The following is a 24107-nucleotide window of genomic DNA, read 5'->3' on the forward strand; positions in this document are numbered from 1 at the left end:
CTTTTTTTTAAAACTGTACTGACGCCCCCCCGGCCCCCTTTGCTTTCGGGTCTCCGGGGACTTGTTTGGAGTCCGGGGGTAGGGGCGACAGGTGGGTGGAGAGGGGGATTGCGAGGACTTAGTCCACATACATACGTGAGCCCCTACTGGGTGCCAGGCCCTGTTCCAGGCACAGGGGTGCAGCTGAACAAGACAAGTGCCTGTCCTGGGAGGGCCAACTTGGTGGTGGAGAAGGCAGGCAGTGAAAAAGTTCAACCAAACACAGGCGAATCGTATCATTCCTGGTAAGGTTCTGTGGTCTCTGGGAACACGGACTTAGCAAATACTGAACCATCGCTCCTGGGGGGAAATATAGGGTTAGCTTCCTGCCAGCCTCTGGTCACGTTTTTGTCAAGCCGTCAAGACATCGCCTTGTTTTATGTGTTTCTGTTTAAAGACACCTCACTTAATGTATAGTGCTGATTCGTTAACATTGAACTCACGGCCAACGGCACTATAACTCGTGCCTGAGTGAAACTTCTCTAACCCGTATTTTCTCCGTGAGGCACATCCCAGCCTTCTTGTGCTTAAGCACTTGAGACAGCACAAAGCGCTACACCTGGGGGCCATTTAAAACAGAGAAATCAGGACTTCCCTGGTGGCGCAGTGGTTAAGAATCCTCCTGCCAATGCAGGGAACACGAGTTCGAGCCCTGGTCCAGGAAGATCCCACATGCCGCGGAGCGACTAAGCCCGCGAGCCACAACTACTGAGCCTGCGCTCTAGAGCCCGTGCTCCGCAACAAGAGAAGCCATGGCAATAAGCCCGCGCACTGCAAGGAAGAGTAGCCCCGGCTCGCCACAACTAGAGAAAGCCTGCGTGCAGCAAGGAAGACCCAACACAGCCAAAAATTAAATTAAAAAAAAAAAAACTATGAAAAATAAAACAGTGAAATCAACAAAAGCACAGAAATGTGAGACACGTGGCACTAAATAGACCCCCAAAAGGATACTTCATTTCCAGTACAAGGGCGCCGCCTTAGCGACTCAACGTTTTTGCCACTCTGCGCATGTCCGTGGAAGTGCTGCGAGTTTGTAGCATCACAGATACATTTTAACGAGTGGACTAATTCACAAATAGGGCACCTGCTCACAGTGAGGATTGACTGTAAACGTGTACAGTGTCAGAGATGTGGGGAAAATCAAGCAGGGTGTGTTAGTTTCCCATGGCTGGCATAACAAAGTACCACCAATTGGGTGGGTGGCTTAAAAGAAAGAAATTTATTCTCTCGGTTCCGGAGGCTAGAAGTCTCAAATCAAAGTGTGAGCAGGGCCACAGTCCCTCTAGAGACTCTAGGGGAGGATCGATCCTTCCTTACCTTTTCCAGTCTCTGGCCCTCCCAGGTGTTCCTTGGTTTGTGTCTGCATCACTCCAGTCTCTCCTTCGAAGCCACCTTCCCTGTACATCAGTGTGTCTTATAAGGACACCAGCCATATTGGATTAGAGCCTATCCTACTCCAGTATGAGCTCATCTTAACTTGATTCCATCTGCAAAGACCCTATTTCCAAATAAGATCACATTCACACCTGATTCACTAGGGGTTAGGACATTGACGTATCTTTTGGGGAGCCACAACTCAATCCATGACACAGAGTGAAGGAGTGGACAAAGCAGCTGCTAGTCCCTAGAACCCCTTTGTGTGAACTAGAAAACAGCACCCCTTTCTCCTAGACTTTGGAGAGCAGCATGTGACCTGGAGTCCAGCCCCCTTCATACAAGCGAGTGCTTTGTGCAGTGAACAACCTGCCCAACTGCACATGACGGCCCTCAGGATCAGGTGGGAGCGGAAGACTTCTTTGAGGAGGTGACATTTGAGCAGAGAGCTGCATGAAATAAGGGAGGGAACCACGGGGAGATCTAAGGATAGAGCACCCAAGGCAGTGAGAACAGGCAGTGCAAAGGCCCTGAGGCAGGAGCGTGGGTGGAATGTTAAGCAGCGAAGAGGCCCTGTGACTGGAACCTAGGGAAGAAGGGGGTGCAGACAAGAGGTAAGGTCAGAGAGAACAAACGAGGCCTATCCTGTAGGATCTTGAGCCCCACGGTGATGACTGCTTTGACTGTGAGTGAGGCGGGAGCCCCAGGAGGGTTCCGAGCAGAGAGCTGAGCTGTTTTAGGTTTCCCAGGCGCCCTCTGGCGGCCGTGTGGGGAACCGACATGGCGAGGAGGCGACTGCCATAGTCAGTGGGAGTGACGGCGGCTGAACTACGGTGATGCTCCCCGTTCCTCTTCAGGCTCCTGGGGGTGTTTGAGGGGGAGGAGCATATACATGGGATCTCCAGGAGAGGGACCGCCCCCCCTTGCTAGCTCTAGACCTACTCCCCCCACGTACGTAATAAAGCACTGAAGGAGAACGGCAGTTCTTAACATCCTCTAATCCCCCCCGCAAGCTCCCGGAAGACCTCACGTGGCCTGGCCGCGTAAAGAAGTTTGCCAGTGATTTCCACCTGCTCACGGCCTCAGTTCTGGAAGGCTGGCTGCATGCAGCCCGAGCAGAGGAACACGATGACTAACGTTTTCAGAACACTTACCAAGGCACTGCTCCGAGCCCTTCACCTGGGGTATCTTACTTGATGCTCACAGAAGCCCCCGTGTGGGAATTGATAGCCCCACCTCGCAGGTGAGGAAACCGAGGCCCCGAGGGATGCAGTGTCAGACTGGGCTGCAAGCCCGGCGGTCTGGCTGGGAGCCTGCGACCTTCCCCTATGCACACCCAGCTTGGGGGGAGGGGGGTATATAACAGCAAGGCCTTGGCTGGCTGTGCAGGAGCCAGAGACGCTCCCCCTCCCGGGCCCCTGGGCAGGAGACCAAAACTGATCTCAGCTCCTACGGTTAGTCCTTGCGACCAAACTTCTTCTTCTTTTTTTTTTTTTTCCACGTGGACCATTTTTAAAGTCTTTATTGAATTTGTTACAATATTGCTTCTGTTTTATGTTTTGGTTTTTTGGCCGCAAGGCAATGTGGGACTTAGCTCCCCCATCAGGGATCCGGCCCGCACCCTTTACACTGGAAGGCGAAGTCTTAACCACTGGACCGCCAGGGAAGTCCTGGGACCAAACTTCTTAGATACTTGTTCTTAGACGCTAGAAGCAGCAGAGTGGGCATCTGGGGGGTCCCTTTTCTACAGCTGAGCCATCTGGAAAAAGAGGCCAGGAATGGCTACCTCAGGGCCCAGATCACCTGGACACAGAGCAGGATTGGAACCCAAGATGGACAGTGTCCGAACTACAAGCTCACTGGCTGCCTTCTCCATCTTTTTTTTTTTAGTTTATTTATTTATATTTATTTATTTATTTTGGGCTGCGTTGGGTCTTCATTGCTGCTCGCGGGCTTTTCTCTAGTTGCGGTGAGCAGGGGACTACTCTTCGTTAAGGAGCACGGGCTCTAGGCGCGCGGGCTCAGTAGTTGTGGCTCACGGACGCTAGAGTGCAGGCTCAGCAGTTGTGGTGCAGGGGCTTAATTGCTCTGTGGCATGTGGGATCTTCCCGGACCAGGGCTCGAACCCATGTCCCCTGCATTGGCAGGTGGATTCTTAACTACTGCTCCACCAGGGAAATCCCTGCAGGCATATTCTTAACCACTGCGCCACCAGGGAAGTCCCATCAGTATATTTTTAAAAATCCACAAGTCTGGTACTTTCCTGGCGGTCCAGTGGTTAAGACTCCACGCTTCCACTGCAGGGGCCCTGGTTCGATCCCTGGTTGGGGGACTAAGATCCCGCATGCCACACGGCCAAATCAAAAAAAAAATTTTTTTTTTTTAAATCCACAAGTTTGTGACATGGTAATAGGGGCTGGTGTATCAGTGCACGATTAGCTGTGGGTCTAATCAGCGATGAGTAAACAATCCCTAGAAATTCCAAAACAACCGAAGTGTGAGAACATCAGCGATTCCTCTTGGTGACAGTCTAAAATCCCTGCTCTCATGGAGCTCATGTTCTCGTGAGGGAGACCGTCGCTGAAGCACAGAAATGTAAAATATGTAGAGTGGTGATAAAGACGGCAGAGAAGAATAAAGCAGCGATAATGGATAAATCGTGGGAGATCAGGGAGGGCTTCTCAGAGGAGGTGACATTTGGGTGGAGACCTGAAGGAGGGGAGGGAGGGAGCCACTTGGATCCCCGGGGGAGACAGCATTCCAGATGGAGGAACAAGAAGTGCAAAGGCCCTGAAGTTGGAAGGTTGTATGAGGAACAGCGAAGAGGCCAGTGTGGCTGGAGCTGAGTGAGAGAGGAGGAGAGAGAAGGAGGTGAGGGCAAAGGGAGCCCGCAGATCGTTCAGGGTCTTGTGGGTCACTCTGAGGGCTTTGGCTTCTACTTGGAGTGAGAGAAGAACCAAGGAGTGTTTTGAGCAGAGGAGTTTCATGAACTCGTTTAAGTTTTAAAATTATTATTACTGATAATAAATTATTATTATTACTGGTGTTATTGTTATATTGTTACTATTCCCATGTTAGGAAGGGAGACAGGGATGGAGTTTGAACCGGGGACCGGGAGCCCGCTCACTCACCCATCTCGCAAAGGCGCCCTGCCACTCCCCACCGGGGGGCGCCAGAGGCCCGGCGCCCGGTTTCGGGGGGGGGGGGCGGGGGCGCCTTGTCCCGCCCCCCCCCGCCCCTCCCGTCCCTCCTCCCGGCTCTCTGCCCCACCCGGCTCAGACGGCTCCGGACTGGACCGCGAGCACAGGCCGATCCGCGGGCGCCTTTGAATCCCCGCGGGACCCCCGCCCAGCTCGCCCGCCCGGTCCAGCCGCCTGCGCGCCCCATCGGTGAGTGGTCCCCGACCGCAGCTGTCGCCTCCCAGCCTCTGCCCGCGGAGCCCCCGAGTCTGCCTTGGCTCTGAGTTATTCCCCTGCTCGCCAAAGACCCTCAGTCCCCACCCCAGTCACTGTGTAACGGTCTCCCGGGTCTCCCCACTCCCTTCCGAAACCTCCCTGTCTCCCCCCAGCCCCTTCCAGTAACAGTGTCCCCCTCTCTCCTCCTCCCTTCCAGTGTCTCCCACTCCCCCATCCTCTCAGCCAGAGGGGATCCCCTCCTTGGGGTCTCCCTCCACCGCCCTCATCCATCTCTGTCCTATTTGGTCCCTCCTCCCACCCACAAGCTCCTCTCCTACCTCACCCCCAAAGCGTCCTCCCCAAGATGTCCCCCAGGTCCCTCCCTGCATAGGACACCACCCAGGGCTCCCTCCCTCTGCCAACATCCCAGGTCCTGCTCCAGCCTCTCCTTTACCTCTCTGGCACACCTTCCCCGAATTCTTTTCCTTTTTTTTTTTTTTTTTAAGTATCATTATGATTTTATGTATTTTAACATATTTGATTTGCAGTTATTTTTGATGTCCAAATTGTCCCATTTTGGCCAGTGGGAGTCCTGTCAAGCTGAGTCTGTGTCCCTGTGACATGCCCCATCTACGTTTGAGCACTTCCCCACTGTCTGACCCAGGCTCACTTGTTCTTTCCCCACCTCAGCCCCAGAATCAGCCATTTCTCCAAGAAGCCTCAGTTTCTCTTTTAGTGGAAAATGGTATTTAGAGACTCCAATCTGACGAAAAGTTGGTTCTGTGAAAAGATCAGTGCAATTATAAGCATCCACTTAGACTGATCAAGGGGAAAAAAAAAGAAAAAGCAGACACAAACGACTGATATCAGGAATGAAAGAGGGGACATCACTACAGATCCTACAGAGCATGAAAGGATAGTAAGGAAATGTAGAGAACATGGTCTGGGTGCTGGAAGTGCTCACTGCTGCTGGGTTGGTAATTGTTTCTCTCCCTAACTCCTTAGACCTATGATAGGAGTGCAGGCTCTGAGGTCAGGTTGCCTGGAGTCCCAGCTTGAGCACTTTCTAGCAAAGTGATCTTGGGCAAGTTATTGCTATCTTCTTGAACCTACATTACCTTGTCAGAAAAGTGGGGATAATAATAGCCCTACCTGACAAGGTTTTTGTGAAGATGAAATGAGTTAGAGCAGTGTCTGGCATGCAGTGATCATAAATGTTACTATTCTTGTGAATGCCCAAGCCCCATCATGATCTGGGGGGACCCAGGCAGTAGTTCAGACTCGCTTCTCATCCTTGTGCCCATGTGTCCAGCCACTCTGTCCATCCATTCCACAGCTCCAGGTCATGATACCCCCCATCCTCTCTGCCTAAATGCCCTTGTCATGCCCACTCTTTAGGGAGCAGCTCAAAAGTCAGCCCAGCCAGAGCTTTCCCAATCCTGTGGTTGGCTCACCATGTCCCCCTCTGGTGCCTACAAGTCCACTTACCCGGCATTTCCCAAGCATCATTGACTGCTTGGTGCCCAGTTTCTCTCCTCACTGGAGGCTCTGACTGGGGGTGGGGCTGGTCTCTGGAGTATTTTTGCATCCATAGCTCTTGACACATGGTGTGATTTCAGTGAAAATGTGCAAAGTAATGGGAGGGGTGGAGGAGAAAGAAAAAGATGAAGGAATACACTTCTTCCAATCAGCTTCTGCATCCTTCCCTTTGTTTATCTTTTGGTCTTCCACCATCAATCCCTCTTCTTCAATCATGCCATTGTTACTCTCTCTCTCTTCCTCCAGCTGGAATAATCACCTTCTTCCTCCTTCAGCCATCAACTCCTGCCATCCACCAACAGTGCTCTAAGAAGTTCCTCTTCCCTACCCATTCCACCATCTTTCTCCATCTATTCGACCTCCTGGCTCCCTTTCTTCTCCACCTCTTCCTCCAGGCAGTCCCCCATCAACATCCTCTCCTCCCACAGGTAGCTCTCCCCCTGTGCATCTCCATCAGCGAGCTCAGCAGGCAGTGTGCGGCCACCATGTTCAGCTGGCTGAAGCGGGGCGGGGCTCGGGGCCAGCAGCCCGAGGCCATCCGCACGGTGACCTCAGCCCTCAAGGAGCTGTACCGTGAAAAGCTGCTGCCTCTCGAGGAGCACTACCGCTTCGGGGCCTTCCATTCACCAGCCCTGGAGGATGCTGACTTTGACGGCAAGCCCATGGTGCTGGTGGCCGGCCAGTACAGCACGGGCAAGACCAGCTTCATCCAGTACCTGCTGGAGCAGGAGGTGCCCGGCTCCCGGGTGGGGCCCGAGCCCACCACCGACTGCTTCGTGGCCGTCATGCATGGTGACACCGAGGGCACCGTGCCTGGCAACGCCCTCGTCGTTGACCCAGACAAGCCCTTCCGCAAACTCAACCCCTTTGGGAACACCTTCCTCAACAGGTGTGCAGCCAGGAGCCAGGAGTGCATCTTCCTGTCCCTGGCCCCCAACCCTGCCCCATCCCTGCCTGTGTTTCTCTCCTTTTCAGCCCCAATTCCCTTCTCTCTACTAGATCCTTCCTCTTCCTGCCTTCTCTAGGGGAGCAGTTAAGCCAGGGACGCATGGGTTCGACCGCTGTCTAGCTGGGTGGCCTTGGGCAAGTGACTTAATCTCTCCGTTTCTCTCTTATCCTCATCTGGAAGATGGGGATAACCATAGTCCTTACTCCATAGGGTTGTTGTGAGGACTAAATGAATTAACACCTACAAAGTGCTTAGAACAGCACCCGGCACAAAGTAAGTGCTCAATAAACATCAGCTCTGATTTTTTTTTTTATAGTTATTATTCTCTGTCCTGATCTTCCTTTTCTCTTTCAAGATTCTTCCCTTCCCTGAACCTGATTCTCCTCGGTGCAGTCCTGGGTTCCCTTCTTATGTGTCCTCTCCTCCTGCCCCTCCCTGCACTGACCCCTGACCTTCCCTCTACCCCAGGTTCATGTGCGCCCAGCTCCCCAATCAGGTCCTGGAGAGCATTAGTATCATCGACACCCCAGGCATCCTGTCGGGGGCCAAACAGAGAGTGAGCCGCGGTGAGTGAGGCCTGGATCTCTGGGTCTGAGGGAGGAGGGGCTGGGGGCCTGGACTCTTGGGTCTGAGGGGGGAGGGTCCCAGGGTCTCTGCTAGGACTTGGGCCTGTGTCCGCCGGCCCTGAGCTGGTGGGGTAGCAGAAGGGAGCTGGTGGAAGGCTGTGATTCCTCCATGTTGGCACACGTTGAAGGGTGGGGGAGGCGTGTGGGTGAACACGTGCGAACGGGCTGCAGCTGCACATCTGGGTGGGTCTGAAGGATGGAGGGGGAGAGATCAAGAGAGACAGAGAGAGATACACAAAGTCAAAGATGGACAGAGATTCAGAGGGCGAGGCAGCGATACAGAGAGACAGGAGACCCAGCGAGGAGGCTGAGCCGGGCAGGCAGGCCCTGGGCCCGTGTGAGCTCTTGGCTCTGTGTCTGGGCCACAGATGGGGCTGAGGAGGACCTGGGAAGGGGAATCTGGGCGGGGGCCAAGGGCGGCCTGGAATTTATAAACAGCTGTGCAGGGGGAGCGCGGAGGGGAGGGGATGAATTCCAGCGGGGCCTCCGAGGGAGCCCGGCCCCCACCCTCATTCCACCCAGCATTTCTGTCCCCTTCCACCCCTGTCCCGCAAGGCCTCGGAGGCCAGAAACTGGGGCAAAGGAGGCTGCAGTGTGGGGCAGAGGGGAGTGGGAGGCGACTGCAGGGAGGCAAGGAGGCTGGGCCTTGGGGTGAGGGCGCGGATGGGAGTCCCTGGCTGCTGCCCAGGAAGCGCCTGTTCCCCGGAAGGGAGGCAGGAGGCAGCTGCAGAAGCAATGGGGTGGGGGGGAGCTTGGGGCGTGGGCCTGGGAGAGTCGGAGGGGAGGGAGGCCTCCAAGCCAGGGCAGGGGTGCAGGGTGGGAGCCCAAAGGAAGTGGGGAAGAGCAGAGAACAGGGTCTCCTTCCCTTTCAGCAGAGGTAGGGGAAGAGGAGAGTCCGTCCGTCTGTCTGTAAGGATGTATGTGTGTGTGCGTGTGTGTGAGTGTCTGGGAGTTTGCGCCCGTGATTGTGGCAGGGTGTGACTTTGTGTGCGGCTCTGAGGGACTCCGGGGGGCTTTGTGGGATTGTGTGTGACAGTGACTGGTTGTGTCTCCATATGTGGTTGTATTGTGAAATGTGTGTGTGAGTGTGTTGGGCAAGGGAACTTTTCTGTGACTGTGTGGATCATTTAGTGTGTGTCTGGGAAAGTGTGTAATTGTGGGTGTGACTCTGAGGTGTCAGGGCTCTGCTTGGGATTGTACCTGTGTGTGGCCGTGTAGGAAGGCCTGAGGGGATTTTGTTGGATGGGGTGTGACCGCATGTGATTATATCTCTGTATACAGTTGTGCCCTTGTGTGTACAGTGAGGGGGGGTGTGTGTGTATGCGCATGAGTGTATCTTTTATGTAACTATATATGATTGTGTCTCTAGTTTGGTGCGTGTGCGAGTGTGCACGGGCTTGTGTGTGCCTGCTGCTGTTACTTTGTGTGGGTCTCACAACGTCTTTGCAATTGCGTGACCACGGATATCTGTGTAGGTTCCAGATTGTGAGCGAGGGTGTGTTTGGGAGTCTGCATCTTGTAGCGTGCGGCTCTGATGGTGTCCAGGTGTACGCTCCTGAGTGCACGAGTGTGTGTGTGCACGTGTGTGTGCGCACGTGTGTGTGCACTGGTGGAGCAAGCAGCCTCTGCCTGGAATATCTGTGAAGGCCACACGTATGTGATTGTAGCATAGTGGAGCCTTCTGGCGGGGTTCAGATCTGGCCTCCGCTCCTTCTAAACTGTGGGACCTTGGCTGAGCCACTTAACCTCTCCATGCCTCAGTTTTCTCATCTGTAAAACGGGAACGTGATAGTATCAGCCTCATAGGTTGCCCTGAGGGTTCAATTTAAATGTCAAAATGTGTGAAGCACTTAGAGCAGTATGTACCACACACTAGGTGCTATGGAAGTGCCCATGATGACTGCTTTTCCTCTGTGAGGCTGTCGTTGTGCGCCCCGGGGTGCCTCTCTGCCACGTCTCCCATTCCCGCGCTGACTCAACCTCCCTCCCTCCGTCCCTCCCTGCATGAGACACACTTTCCAAAGCCGGGCCGCTGTGTGTGTTTGTGTAGACATTGGGGAGGGAGGAGGGGCCCCAGCTGCTGTTCCTCTGGTGACCTGGCCCTTTCTCCCCGCAAAACAGTGTCACCCACCCCCACCCCATCCCATCCCGTCCCCAGTGGCTGCAGGAGCCTGCTTCCTCCCATGCAGGATTGGCCTGGCACCAGCTCCCCAGCAGAGCGTGGAGGCCCAGGGGGCTGCTGCTCTGTTGCTTCCTACCTGCGTATCTGGAGTAAATCCCTTAACCTCTCTGTTCCTCAGTTTCCCCTTTTGGAAAATGGAGGTCATAAGAGTGCCTGTCTCCTGGGGTCGTTTTGAAGATTCAGTAAGTTGAATCGGGAAGGGCACGAGGTGACTTCGGGTGAATCAGCGATGGCTCCCTGTTCTGCCAGTTAACTCCTCATCCCCCAGGTTGCCACTCTGTTCCCTCCTCCTGGAAGCCCTCCCTGACTACCCAGGCTGGGTCAGGCGCTCCCCTCTGGGCTGCTGCATCCCAGCCTGACCACTCTGGACCGTGAGCCCAGTAACGACAGACCTGGGGCTGCCTGAGCCACACTGTGTCCCCAGCACAGAGCAGGCGGCTCTGGGGATGGCTCCTGGATGACCCCCCAACGGTGTCTCGCAGGCATCATGAGTAATGTTTGTTGAGTGCTTACCATGCGTCTAGCACCGTTTTTTTTTAAAGAGTTTTATTGTGCTATAATTTACATGCCTAAAGCTCACTCATTTTAAGTGCATAGTTCAGCACCAGGCACTGTTTAAGCTCTTTATGTATCTTAGCTCATGTGTATTACTTAAAAAAAATTTTTTTTAAATTTTATTTATTTATTTGGCCGCGCGGCATGTGGGATCTTAGTTCCCCCACCAGGGATCGAACCCACGTCCCCTGCATTGGAAGCAAGGAGCCTTAACCACTGGGCCACCAGGGAAATCCCCTCGTGTATTCTTTTAATCTTCACACAGTTCTAGGAGGTAGGTCCTATGATGATTTCCATTTTACTGAGGAGGAAACAGAGGTCCAGAGAGCTTACCTGCTTGCTTAAGGTCACCTAGCTTATGGGGGCAGAGCCGGGATTCAAACGCGGGTCTTCCCAACTGCCAAGTCGGTGGGTCTCAACTGCTCCTCTCCTCTCTCCCAAGCATCACTTGTTGCTGAATGAATGAGCGAACAAGCAAAAAAGCAAACAGCGTGAATGAATGAGTGAGTGAGGAAATGAAAGGTGAAAGGAATGAATGAATGGACCCAGGAGCCAGCTGTTGGGATGGGTGCCCCACGAAGGCAAGGACCTTGTCTGAGTGTTCTCTGTGGGACCCCCAGTGCCCAGGACAGGGCCTGGCACACAGAAGACTCAGTAAATGTTGTTAATAAATTTAAAATATTTAACATCTGCTATGTTAAGAGCATAACCAGGGCCCGAGTGAAATCTTTAGTTGCTGGATGGTGGGGAGATCTGACAGATCCTGGGGAGGGGCTGGGGTGATGGAGGCACTCGGGGGCCTTGCGGGGGGTGGGGGTGGGTTGTCCATAGAAGCACAGGGAGTCTATTAGGAACACTTCAGTGTTTCAATAACTGGACCAATGCCCACTGCTAATATCTGCCTAAAGAATGAATGAAAAAGGGGAGGGGGTGATTGTCCCCTGTAGTCAGATGGCTTGAGAGACGGGGGCCAGAGTGATGGGGGAAATTCTGAGGGCTGCAGAGACAGAGCTGTGGGGCACTCTTGGGGCCTCAGCTGTTTCTCATAGACAAAAATTTCGAAGGTTAACAACCTGAACATCCTGTACAGTCTAACTTGAGTCCAAAGGAATGGCTGCCTCCCAGTGGCTGGAGGCTCGGGTGCTGACCTCTGCCCCTGGCGCCCCCGTACCACCCCCTCCCCCTAGGCTACGACTTCCCGGCAGTGCTGCGCTGGTTCGCCGAGCGCGTGGACCTCATCATCCTGCTCTTCGATGCTCACAAGCTGGAGATCTCAGACGAGTTCTCGGAGGCCATCGGCGCCCTGCGAGGCCACGAGGACAAGATCCGCGTGGTACTCAACAAGGCCGACATGGTGGAGACACAGCAGCTGATGCGTGTCTACGGGGCGCTCATGTGGGCGCTGGGCAAGGTGGTGGGCACGCCCGAGGTGCTGCGCGTCTACATCGGTTCCTTCTGGTCCCAGCCCCTCCTGGTACCCGACAACCGGCGCCTCTTCGAGCTGGAGGAGCAGGACCTCTTCCGCGACATCCAGGGCCTGCCGCGCCACGCCGCACTGCGCAAGCTCAATGATCTGGTGAAGAGGGCCCGGCTGGTGCGGGTGAGCAGTAATGGGGGGCTGGCTGAGCAGTAACTGGGGCTGGGGAGGCAGCGGCAGCTCTTGCCTTTCCTCTGATCCTCCTCTACTTGACTGCTGGTCCCTGGCATCAACTCTCTGATTAGTTAAGTTCTCTAATCTGAGAAAGTTCTCCTGCTGTGCCTGGCCCTGTGCCGGGTGGTGCTGGGAACACAGCAGTGACCAAGGCAGTCCAGGGGAGAAGACCACCCCATCCCCAGACAGTGATCATCCAACATGGTCAGGGCTGAGACTGGGGAGCCCAGGGGAAATCTGGGAGGGCTTCTTGGAGGAGAGGGCATCTGAGCTGCAAACTGGAGGATGAGGAGGACAAAGAGGGGAAGAGATTCTAGAAAGCCTGACCAGCAAGTGCGTGGACTGGAGGTGAGAACATGGCCAGTTCAAGGAAGAGGAAAAAATGTCAGTGTTGAAGCCAGTGTAGACAGTGGGAGTAACTGAATCTGAGGCTAGGGGCAGGGGTGGGCTGGGGTGGGTGAGAGTCAGATCACCCAGGGCTGTGGCCTGGAACTTGTGCTTTGTCCTGAGGGCACTGGGGAGCCATGGAAGGATTCAGAGCAGGGGAGGGACAGGGTCAGACTCTAGCTGCCTTCTGGAGGGTGGATTCAAGGGCAGTGAGACTCAGCTCCCAGACCAGGGAGGAGGCTGGGGACTGAGGAACAAGGAGGAGCCTGGATCAGGACAGGGCCTCCGGGACTGGGAGGCCAGAGCACTGGTTTAAGAGCGTTTTGGAGGACGAATGGAACATTCACAGGGGAGGCTGCCTGCCAGGGTGGAGGTGGGGCAGGAAGCTGGGCAGGCAGGGAGGCCTGGAAGGTTATGGGGGATGGAGGAGCCTGAGGTGTTGGTTTGAGGAGCTGCAGAGAGGGGGGTGAGTCAGAGCCCCGCCCCCACCCCAGGAATCTTCCTTGGGAGGGAGCTGCCCAGTGTGGTCAGCTCCTGAGGGCTCCAGAATCCACCTTTCTCTCCTCCTCTGCCCAGGCCCTGGACTGTCTCTGTTTTTCTGTCTCTCTGTGTCTCTCTCTCTCTCTACATCTCATTTCCACCTCTTTCTCAGTTTCTCTCTCTCCCTTATTGTCTCTCTTTTTTTCCTCTTCTCTTCCCTCATTCATTCTCTTTTCTCTCTCTGTTTTTCTCCATTCTCCCTCTCTCAGTCCTCCCTCCCTCAGTCTCCCCCTGGGTCACCCTCTTCCCCTACGGACCCCGGTCCCCCAGGTCCCTCGGGGGAGCAGACAGCAGCGGGAGGGGGAGCCCAGGGTCCGTGGGACCCTGGGGCGGGGTGGGGCCGGACACCTGGTGCCCCCGCCACGCAGGAGGTGGCTCCGGAAACCCAGACAAACCCCGGAGTCCGGGACCCGCGCCCCGGTCCACCCCGCCCACCCACGTTATCTCTTCCTGGCACCTTCCGCGGCTTCCTCTCTGGAAAAACCATTAGTGCCTGGCCTCCTCCTGTCTTCTGGGTTCCCGAGGAGCCGCCCTTAGGCCCCGCCCCCTCTCCCCGTTGGCCCGCTCTCGTAGGCCCCACCCACCGGCCTGGCCACACCCCTGCCCTGATTGGCCTTCTCAGACCTGCAGACCACTCCTTCCCCTTCCTCCTGCAAATCCATCTATGGCTCCCCAGTGCCGCTCAAGACACAGGGTCTACAGTGACCAAGCCTTGTTGCTTCTCCCCTGCCCCGTGTCACCCGCTCATTCCCCACGTGTGATTCTGCCACACTTGGTCCAACCATCAAACAACAGCACACACCGTTTACCTCCCCATATGCGCTCCCCCAACAGTACAAGGCCTTTCCGCACTCTTGGTAACTACCCCTCTGTGCCTCAGTTTCCCTGTCTGTCCCAGTGTCCGATGTGGATGAGTCCTCTGGCTCTGCCCTTTGGTTGAAGTGATAGGTGCTGCTAGAAGGGGCGATTTCACTGTGCTGTGACACTTGAGGCCAGGGTCTTGGGAGGTTCTGATTCTAAAGAGACCAGGGTGCCGTGAACCTTCATACCGAGCTCGCTGAGGTGACTCGATAGCATTAATTCAACAAACAATTATTGAGCGCCTACGATGTGCTCCTGCACTGTTCTAGGTCCTGGGGATAGAGCAGGGAACAAAACCAGATAAAGTTTCTTTTCTTGTAGAATTGCTTTTTCATTGGGAAGTGGATGTTAAACAAATTAATCTCTAATATTATATTGTATGTAATAAGGATTATGAAGAAAAGTGAAGCAGAGAGACTGGTGAGAGGCTATTTTAGGGTCATTGGGGAGGGTCTCCTGGAGGAGGCGATATTTGAGCAGAGGCCTGAAGGAGGGGAAGGGGTGAGCAGAGTGGAGATCTGGGGGAGACCATACCCAGGCAGAGGGAACAGCAAGCGCAAAGGCCCTGAGGCCGGGACATGCTTGAACAAGGAGCCCAGGGTGGTGGAGATGGGAGATGAGGATTCAGAGCCAGCCAAGGTGCCACCAAAATGTTTAGCATTCTAAACCTATGACTCATTAAAAGGACTTTTTTTTTTTTAAACATCTTTATTGGAGTATAACTGCTTTACAATGGTGTGCTAGTTTCTGCTTTATAACAAAGTGAATCAAGTATACATATACATATATTCCCATATCTCATCCTTCTTGCATCTCCCTCCCACCCTCCCTATCCCACCCCTCTAGGTGGTCACAAAGCACCGAGCTGATCTCCCTTCCCTGTGCGATGCAGCCGCTTCCCACTAGCTATCTATTTTACATTTGGTAGTGTATATATGTCCATGCCACTCTCTCACTTCGTCCCAGCTTACCCTTTCCCCCTCCCCGTGTCCTCAAGTCCATTCTCTACATCTGCGTCTTTATTCCTGTCCTGCTCCTAGGTTTTCATTAAAAGGACTTTTTAATGAGTGTGGGTTTTTTTTAATACAATGGGAAGCCACTGTATGATTTTTTTTAAATTAATTAATTTATTTATTTATTTATTTATTTATGGCTGTGTTGGGTCTTCGTTTCTGTGCGAGGGCTTTCTCTAGTTGCGGCAAGTGGGAGCCACTCTTCATCGCGGTGCGCGGGCCTCTCACTATCGCAGCCTCTCTTGTTGCGGAGCACAGGCTCCAGACGCGCAGCCTCAGTAGTTATGGCTCACGGGCCTAGTCGCTCCGCGGCATGTGGGATCTTCCCAGACCAGGGCTCGAACCCGTGTCCCCTGCATTGGCAGGCAAATTCTCAACCACTGCGCCACCAGGGAAGCCCCCTTAATGAGTGTTTTTAATTGAACATTTAAGACCATCTCATGGGAAAGCACTCATGTTCTGTCAAACGTGCCCCCTCCCACCTCTGACCCCAATGGCTCTCAGGTTCTCTTCCCTGCAGGCAACCCCCGTGAGTAGTTTCTTGTCTTTTTCCAGATATATTTTATTTTTATTTAACCCTATCCATTTAATTATTGAGCTTCCTATTAAAAATAGGACGTATGAATGCTCATTTTTTTTCTCTCCTTGTTTGCTTTTTTTAAAAAAAATATTTATTTATTTGACTGCGGCGGGTCTTAGTTGCGGCGTGAGGGATCTTTGTTGCGGCGTGCGGGATCTTCAGTTGTGGCACGTGGGATCTTTTAGTTGCAGCATGTGGGATCTAGATCGAACCCAGGCACCCTGCATTGGGAGCGCAGAGTCTCAGCCCCTGGACCACCAGGGAAGTCCCCTCCTTGTTTGCTTTTTGATAACTTATGAGATCGTGGCTCAAAGGTTCTCAAGTTCATTGGTTTATTCCACAAATATTTCTTGAGTCTTTTCTCTGCACACTGTGCCGGCACTGGGGACAGAGGGAACAGACAAGGTCCCAGCTCTCCTGAAGCTCACATTCTGATGGAAGGAGACAGAATAAGTAAACTAACAGATAAATGAAATAATGATGAATTGTGATAAGTGCTGTGAATGAAACAATAAAAGTAAAGGTAGAAAGGAATTGGATGGTGGTGCTTGCGGCACCTGCTTCCCATAGGATGGCCTCTGTGAGGAGGTGACATCAAAAGGAAGCTGAAGGAGCCAGTTGTTGGGAGACCAGGGCAGAGTTCCAGGCGGGGAGTAGCACGTGCAAAGGCCCTGAGGTAGGAAAGTGGTTGGCATGCTGATAAAAAAAGGACGGCAGGTGAGGAAGCTGGAGCAGATGGAGGGAGATAAAGTTGCATGAAGCGGCAGGAGCCAAGACATGCAGAGCAGTCTCAGGCCCTCATTACACTCTTAAAAATTATTGAGGCCCGCAAAGAGTTTGTATGTACACGGATTAAATCTTTCTATATTAACCATATTAGAAGTTAAAACTGAGGGTATTCCCTGGCGGTCCAGTGGCTAGGACTCAGCACTTTCACTGCCATGGCCTGGGTTCAATCCCTGATCGGGGAACTAAGATCCCACAAGCCTCGCGTTACATCCAAAAAAAAGTAAGTTAATACTGAGAAAACGTTTCATATTTATTTCTCTCATAATATTAATTAACCAACAATACTTACATAATTTTTTTTTTCGGCCGTGCCGCGTGGCTTGCGAGATCTTAGTTCCCCGACCAGGGATCAAACCTGTGCCCTCAGCAGTGAGAGCACGGAGTCCTAACCACTGTACCGCCAGGGAATTCCCAAACAATACTTATATCCTTATTAATAAGTAACATTTATTATAAATGTTATCTATACATTTTGATCATGTCGATGTATACTAATGAACATATATTGATAATAATTAACATGGTAAGATCATTTAAAATAGCAAGAAAAATATCTACTACCTGTTAACCTAAGTAACAGATGTTGTATGACAATTAACTGTTTTCCAAACCCAAAAAAAAAACCCAACTTCGGGAGGACAGTGGCCCTGTTTTACATGTTTGCAAATCTCCTTAATGTCTGGCTTCAGAGGAGAAATCTGGATTTGCGCATCTGTTTCTGCAGTCAATTGCAATATCTTTTAGCCTTTAAAAACTCCACTGTCCGCTGGGGAGGAAATGAGAGTAAAAAACACACACAGCACCTTAATATTCTTATGAAAATAGTTTTGAGTCTGCAAACCCCTGAAAGGGTCTCGGGGACCCCCCGGGCCACGCTTTGAGAATTGCTGCAGTAGGGCCTTGTCGGCTGTGGGAGGAATTTTGCACTTGGATAAGAAGCAAATTGATACATAGTAGCAGTGTCTCATGGTGCCGCACTTGTTCCTTAAAAAAGCAAAACAAAACAAAACAAAAACGACCCTCCAGCTGCTACTTCATGGGGAAAGGATTGGAGGGGCTGGAGGGGCCAGAGGGAAAGCCAGGAGTCCAGTGGGGTGACTGGTGTGTCCCCCCAGGCAAAAGATGTGACTGCTGGGATGGGGGGGTGCAGCAACTGAGGTGCAGAGAAATGGAAAAGTAGACGAGAGATTTAGGAGTTAAAAGGGCTCGCTGATGAAATAGATGTGGCCAGTGAGGAGGGAGAATCAAATCAGGAATGATTTCCAGATTTCTGGGCTCCACTGGGTAGGGAGAGGTGGAGGTGCCGTTTGTCTCCCGAGATGGGCACAGCTGAGAGTGGCACAGCTCTGGGGGCTGGACCTGAATTCCATTGCGGGCGTCCTAAGACGGAGCTGTCCAGGAATGTTGACAAGGCAATCAGCTCTGAGGCTCGAGCTCCAGGGAGAGGCCAGGGCTGGTATGTAGATTTGGCAGTGGACATGGAGGGATGTTTACGCCACGGGAGGGGCTGAGAGTACCTAGGAGAGATGGGGAGCCCTTGTACCCACGGCAGCAGCAGCTCACCTGTAATTGTTAGAAATGCACATTCTCAGGCCCCACCCCAGACCTAGTGAATCAGAAGCTCCGGGCAACCCATGTTTTAACGAGCCCCGCAGGTGACTGTGAGGCAGGCTTAGGTGAGAACTCTCCTCCCCACAGGTTCACACCTACATCATCAGCTACCTGAAGAAGGAGATGCCCGCCGTGTTTGGGAAGGAGAACAAGAAAAAGCAGCTGATCCTCAAGTTGCCCGTCATCTTTGCCAAGATTCAGCTGGAGCATCACATATCTCCCGGCGACTTCCCGGACTGCCAGAAGATGCAGGTGGGAGGCCGCCCAGGAGGAAGGCAGCAGGGGTGATGTGATGGGAAGGTTGGCTTCCATGGGCTCCGGAATGGGACCTTGAAAACTAGAGGGATGGATGGCAGGTTCCTGAAAGCACTTCCCGCAAATGATTCTGTGGGAGCGTGGTTTTGTGAATTAAGGGAGTGAACAGCAAACCCAAAGCAACTGTGGCTTAGTTAGGATAGAAGTTTATTTCTCTCCTTCATAAATGTCCTGCAATATGGTCCAGGGCTGGTTCGGTGCTTTACAGAGCCAGGGACCCAGTCTCCTTCTGTCTTAATTCTCCTCCAAGTCTGGCCTCCAGTCCCAAGAACCCCCTCATGGTACAAAATGGCTGTGGAAACTCCAGCCATTGTGTCTGCATTCCAGCCAGCAAGAAGAGGGGGAGGAGCGGGGCGGGAGGGGAAGCTAATTGTACAGTCTCTCTCTTTAAGAACACTTACTAGAACAGTGCTGTCCAATAGTACTTTCTCTGGTGACTTTCTATGCCGTGCTGTCCAATGTGGTAGCCACTAGCCACATTAAAACTGAAATTTTAGGTTTTAATTTTAACTAATTTAAATTTAAATAACCACATGTGGCTACTGTATTGAACAGGGCAATTCTAGAGTTGCATGAGCAACTTGTGCTGACATCCAATTGGCTAGAACTTAGTCACATGGCCACAGCCGCTGCAAGGGAAGCTGGGAAGTGTAGTCTTTTCTCTAGGTGGCCAGATGCCCAGGTAACATTCAGGGATTCCATACTGAGGAAGAAAGGAAGATGGATACTGGGGGATAACCGGAGGCTCCTCACATGTTCAGGCCTAGGATTAACCAGTGTCAGGGAAAGCACTGGGTCTGGGTGTGGCAGCCTGGAGTAAATGAAGAGCCGCAGGAGGTGGGCAGGGCAGGAGTGACCAATGGACGTGGGGACAGAGGTCCAGGCTCAGGCATGGAGGCGAGGACTAGTGCCCCTAGCCCAGGCTCTGTTTTGAGGTTGTGTTAGGCTGATACTGAAAGCCTGTGACCTTTGGGTCTTAGATATTTCTAGTCCAATACTGAAGAATTATAATAGAGTGAATTTCCCCTTGGTCACTGACTAGCTCTGTGAACCTGGTCAAGTCACTTAACTTTTCTGAGCCTCAGTTTCTTCAACTGGAAAATCGGCATCCTGATAGTATCTACCTTGGATGCTTAATTGGCTAGTGTTTGCGACTTCCTTAGACAGTGTCTGGCACAGAGTTTGGGCCGAATCAAGGTTTCTCAGCCTCCACACTCCTGACATTTGGGGCCAGATAATTCTTCCTTGTAGGGGGTGTCCTGTGCATCACAGGCTGTTTAGCAGCATCCCTGGCCTCTATTCACTAGATGCCAGTAGCACCCCCGAGTTGTGACAATCAAAAATGTCTCCAGATATTGCCCGCTGTCCCCTGGGGGACACCATCGTCCCTGGTTGAGAGCCGCTGGGCTAGATAAAGAGCAGCTGTGAATATTACGCTGACATTTATTGAGCACTTCATCCAGATGAATTCATTTAGCCTTTCCCACCTCCCAGTGAGGGGAGTGCTAGTTCTCAACCTGTTTTACAAATCTGGAAACTGACAGGGAAACCAGAGAGGTCAAGTCACTTGACTGAGGACACACAGCTCCCAAGTGGCAGAGCTGGGTTGGAACCTGGGCAGCCTGGCCCTGGAGTCCTCCCTACTCATCACCATCAATCACACCCCTGTCTCTTTATGGTCGTGATCAGTGGAGCTCTCTGCCTTGGCTCTGGAAATTAATGTGGTGCTGCCATATGGATTGGTCTTTGCTGCAACTCTTCTGGTGCAATCGCTTTAACAGCTGCACGTGTGAGAAGCAGCGTGACCACAAACCCAGCCCTGCAGCGGCTCTAGCACCAGATGACTTCTTGCCCCGGGGGTGGGGGTAGTCCCAGGATCTCCTGATGACTGTCCATCCCAAACCTAACCTCCAAATATGGGGCAAGCCGCTTAGTCCTTTCTGTGTGGTGGGGTAACAGAACCAGCAGGGTGGCAGGAATTGCATTTTCTTAACTCGCATAATGGTGGGGATGCTGACTGGGCAGCTGGGGTGCCGTAGAGGGTGGGCAGGACTGAGGGCTGACGGGTGTGCTCTGGTAAAGCCGTGGCTGATGTCAAAATGTTGAAATCCTTCTCTACCAGCTGGTGAAAGGCTGCTGCTCTGAGTCATCGGAGGGCCCCTGCTCTCCCTACTGTCCAGGGATTCTGGGGTCATGCCCAGCACTGGGTGGGGTGGGGGGCACCATGGGACCTTGCTGCCCAAGTCTCTTCTGAGTGGTGGGTACCCAAGCGGATTGGGGTGTTCAGATAATCAGATACTTCTGCACCTCTCTGTCAAGAGCTGCCCAAGTGTCCCGGAGCCAGCACGGGGCTGGGGGGCTTTGGGATGGTGCCCCCTGACTTCTCTGCGTTCCCCTCCCCACAGGAGCTGCTGATGGCTCACGACTTCACCAAGTTCCACTCGTTGAAGCCGAAGCTGCTGGAGGCACTGGATGAGATGCTGACCCACAACATCGCCAAGCTCATGCCCCTGCTCCGGCAGGAGGAGCTGGAAAGCACAGATGTGGGCGTGCAGGGGGGCGCTTTCGAGGGCACCCACATGGGCCCCTTCGTGGAGCGGGGGCCTGATGAGGCCCTGGAGGACGGCGAGGAGGGCTCGGATGATGAGACTGAGTGGGTGGTGACCAAGGACAAGTCCAAATATGATGAGATCTTCTACAACCTGGCGCCGTCCGATGGCAAGCTGAGTGGCACCAAGGCCAAGACCTGGATGGTGGGTACCAAACTCCCCAACTCTGTGCTGGGCCGCATCTGGAAGCTGAGCGATGTTGACCGAGATGGCATGCTGGACGACGAGGAGTTCGCCCTGGCCAGCCACCTCATCGAGGCCAAGCTCGAGGGCCACGGGCTGCCCACCAACCTGCCCCGCCGCCTCGTGCCACCTTCCAAGCGGCGCCAGAAGGGCTCCGCTGAGTGAGCCAGCCGCTGCCTGCCGGCCCTTCCTCCCTCTTGCCCTGCTGTGGCTCCCCAGCTCCGGATGGCTGCACGCACATCCCCACCCCGGCCCACGTGCACCCTGCCTGCCCACTCTCCCAGCTGTAAGGATGGGGGTCCCTCTGCCCCCCACTGCCAGGCAGTGGGGACCAGGGGAGGGGCAAGGCTTCTCTGCCCACCCTTCACACCTCTACCCTCACGTACACTTAGCACATCATTCCGAGACTAATACACACACACACACACACACACACACACACACAGAAGCATCCATCCCTGCATCATTCAAATATTTGTTGAGCACCTACTATGTTCAGGGCTCCTTCTAGGCACTGGGGATTACAGCAGAGAGCAAAGCAGACACTCTATATGCCCTCATGGAGCTGACATTCTCAGGAGAGAGAACCTACAGAATCACTCAAACACACAGAGACACGCACCCAGGCCTAACCCGTCTGATCCCTGATTCTGAGCAGGACCCCTCATAAGTGAGCGGCCACTTGGTTGAAATGACTAACGGAGGGGTCCCCTTGCCCTGCTTCCTCTTGCCCAGCCAGGTGGGGACCCTCCACCCCATGGTGTCCTCAGGTCTTGGGACCACTGGGGGCTCAGGGGGGAGACACACCTCCTACTTCCTCAGCTGGACCCCTCTTAGCCCCTCCCCCCAGTTCCTGCCACACCCCTTTCTTTAAGAAGGATCCTCTGCAGACCAAAAACCGCCTTCCATCCCTGTTCCTCCCAGACGGCGTCCACTCTGAGGCCTTTCTGTCCTCCACTCACCTGCCCTGGATTGAAAGCCCAGCCTGCTCCCCCCACCTCAGGCTCCCCACAGCTGGTGGTTCGAATTTTAGACTGCTGGGGCACAGCCTCTCGGCCCACCATCAGTCCATATTTAAGTGGAGCCCCTGCCAGATAGGCCCCAGGACGTAATTTTAGTCCCCTTTTCAGGGACGTCGTGGGGGGAGGGGCTCTTGGTGCTACAACCCTCCCTCCCCTCCCCTAAAGGGAACTCTCACCCCCCCTACACACACACCTTTTCCTGCCGTCACTACGTATTAGTGCTTGACCCTGGTGGGGGACCACACGGAAAAGATGGGGAAGAGCGGAACAGATGGGGACGATGCCCCCTCCAGGGTGCTCGCTGGGATTCCCACGCCCGTCACCCCTCACCCCGTGCCTGGGAGGGGACTGTGAACGTAATAGCGTTCCCACAGTGCAAATAAAGCCATGGCTTTTTTCCCTGTGGGAGTCAGGCTGTCTTGGGATGGGTTAGAGGTGGGGATCGCTCTCCCCCCAAACCCCCTGGGGAAGGAGAGCCCTGGGCAGAACTTCAGGGGGGTACCCTCCAAGCTCTCAGGGGCAGAGGTGGAGGCCATGACTCAATGCTGCGGGAACCTGATGACTCAGGCCTGGGCTGGGGACCAGACCGACATATTTTCCGAAGAAAAGTTACTCTGAGGCCCTCCCTCCGGGACATCCCTCCCTCAAACCTCCTGCCGCGGGGGCCTGGGAACCAAGCCCTGGGCCGTGGGGTTGTGTGTATGTGTGTGTGTGCCAACTTGGTTACAAGGTGCCCCCGTCCTCCTCCCTGCCCGCCGACGTCCACCCACACAACCTGGGTACACAGCTCCTGACACGTAACACCGAGGACAAGCGGGCTCCCGGAGGGGGAGGAGGTGATGCTGCCCATCAGGACCACCAAAGTGTGCGCACGCGCTCGCTCACGCCCGGGGGGACCCCGCTCGTGGTCCCGCCGACTCACACCCAAGGCCACACCCACGGCCCCCGGGACACGCTGGCCTCGCGCCCTCCCCGCCCACGCGCGCCCGGTGGCGCGGCTCCCGGCGCCCCCTGGTGGACACACGCGAGCTAGGCTGGCCGGTCGCTGAAACCCCTGCCCCAGGTGGTGGGTGATCAGGTCTCCAGGGCCAAATCCCGGGCCTGTCACCTTCCCCAGGCCGAGTTCCGCTGTGTGAACCCCCCCCTGGCGCCTTCCTTCTCTGTGCCTTTTTCCTTTTCGAGTGGAGAACGGCCTTATGAGGCTCTGGATCCCTACGGATGGTTGCCAGAGCCCAAGGGCATCTGAGCTCCCTTCCTTATTTGTAAACAGCATAGATTAATTGATTCTAAGATAAAGTCTCAGGGGGCGAGGTAATAACAATAGTTAACATTTAGATCCCGGCAGTCTTAAGGGTTTTGTATATATTACCTTGTTTAATCTCCAGAATAACCTATGAGGCAGATGAACCATTATCGCCCCCATTTTACGGATGAAGCAACTGAGGCACAACTATGTAGCTTACCCAAGATTAATGATTGTGAGCCTGTGCTTCTAGGGTTCTAATAATGTATGTTTCTAACATTTCTCGCACGTAATGTTCTGTGCTCCCAACCTCGACATTCCGAAAACTCTCTGATTTCCAAGATGCTAGGGTTGGAACATTGACAGGTCAAACGTTCTGAGATTGGAAAGTCTCGTGTGCCGAATCTGCCACTGACGGGTATAACTTTTTTTTTTAAGAAAACTAGATTTTTTAAAAATTCAACAAATTAAAAATGATACTCAGATTTTAAAAGTATTCCTAGGTGGCCGGGAAAGGTATTTCGCCTAGGGCTAGCGCCCCAAACCTACAACCTGGGGCGGACCGGAATCTGCAGAAGAGGGAGGAGCCATTTATCTTTACCAAGATAGTAGCCTCCCCGCCCCTTTGCGGCTCCAGCCACCCT

At 53.7% G+C, this 24107-nt stretch overlaps 1 protein-coding gene across 2 annotated transcripts; it reads left to right on the forward strand.

Moving 5' to 3' along the window:
* Positions 1–4697: 4697 nt before the first annotated feature.
* On the forward strand, positions 4698–22623 carry EHD2 (EH domain containing 2). Of its 2 annotated transcripts, none has more exons than XM_061173240.1 (6): positions 4698–4802; positions 6776–7236; positions 7765–7862; positions 11847–12259; positions 18179–18343; positions 20812–22623. In XM_061173240.1, the coding sequence occupies exons 2-6, from the start codon at positions 6833–6835 to the stop codon at positions 21361–21363; spliced, it is 1632 nt and encodes a 543-aa protein (XP_061029223.1). In that variant the 5' UTR covers positions 4698–4802; positions 6776–6832; the 3' UTR covers positions 21364–22623. The 2 variants fall into 2 exon arrangements, with proteins under 2 accessions (XP_061029223.1, XP_061029224.1); XM_061173241.1 differs by having other exon boundaries at positions 6780–7236.
* The last annotated feature ends 1484 nt before the right edge of the window (positions 22624–24107 follow it).

The sequence above is a fragment of the Eubalaena glacialis genome, chromosome 18 (assembly GCF_028564815.1).
Source record: "Eubalaena glacialis isolate mEubGla1 chromosome 18, mEubGla1.1.hap2.+ XY, whole genome shotgun sequence".
Lineage (NCBI taxonomy): Eukaryota > Metazoa > Chordata > Mammalia > Artiodactyla > Balaenidae > Eubalaena > Eubalaena glacialis.

Coding starts and splice junctions, on each gene's coding strand:
- EHD2 (XM_061173240.1), top strand. CDS start 6,833: ATGTTCAGCTGGCTGAAGCGGGGCGGGGCTCGGGGCCAGCAGCCCGAG. Junction 7,863..11,846: donor CAAACAGAGAGTGAGCCGCG/GTGAGTGAGGCC, acceptor CCCTCCCCCTAG/GCTACGACTTCCCGGCAGTG. Junction 18,344..20,811: donor CGGACTGCCAGAAGATGCAG/GTGGGAGGCCGC, acceptor CCCTCCCCACAG/GAGCTGCTGATGGCTCACGA.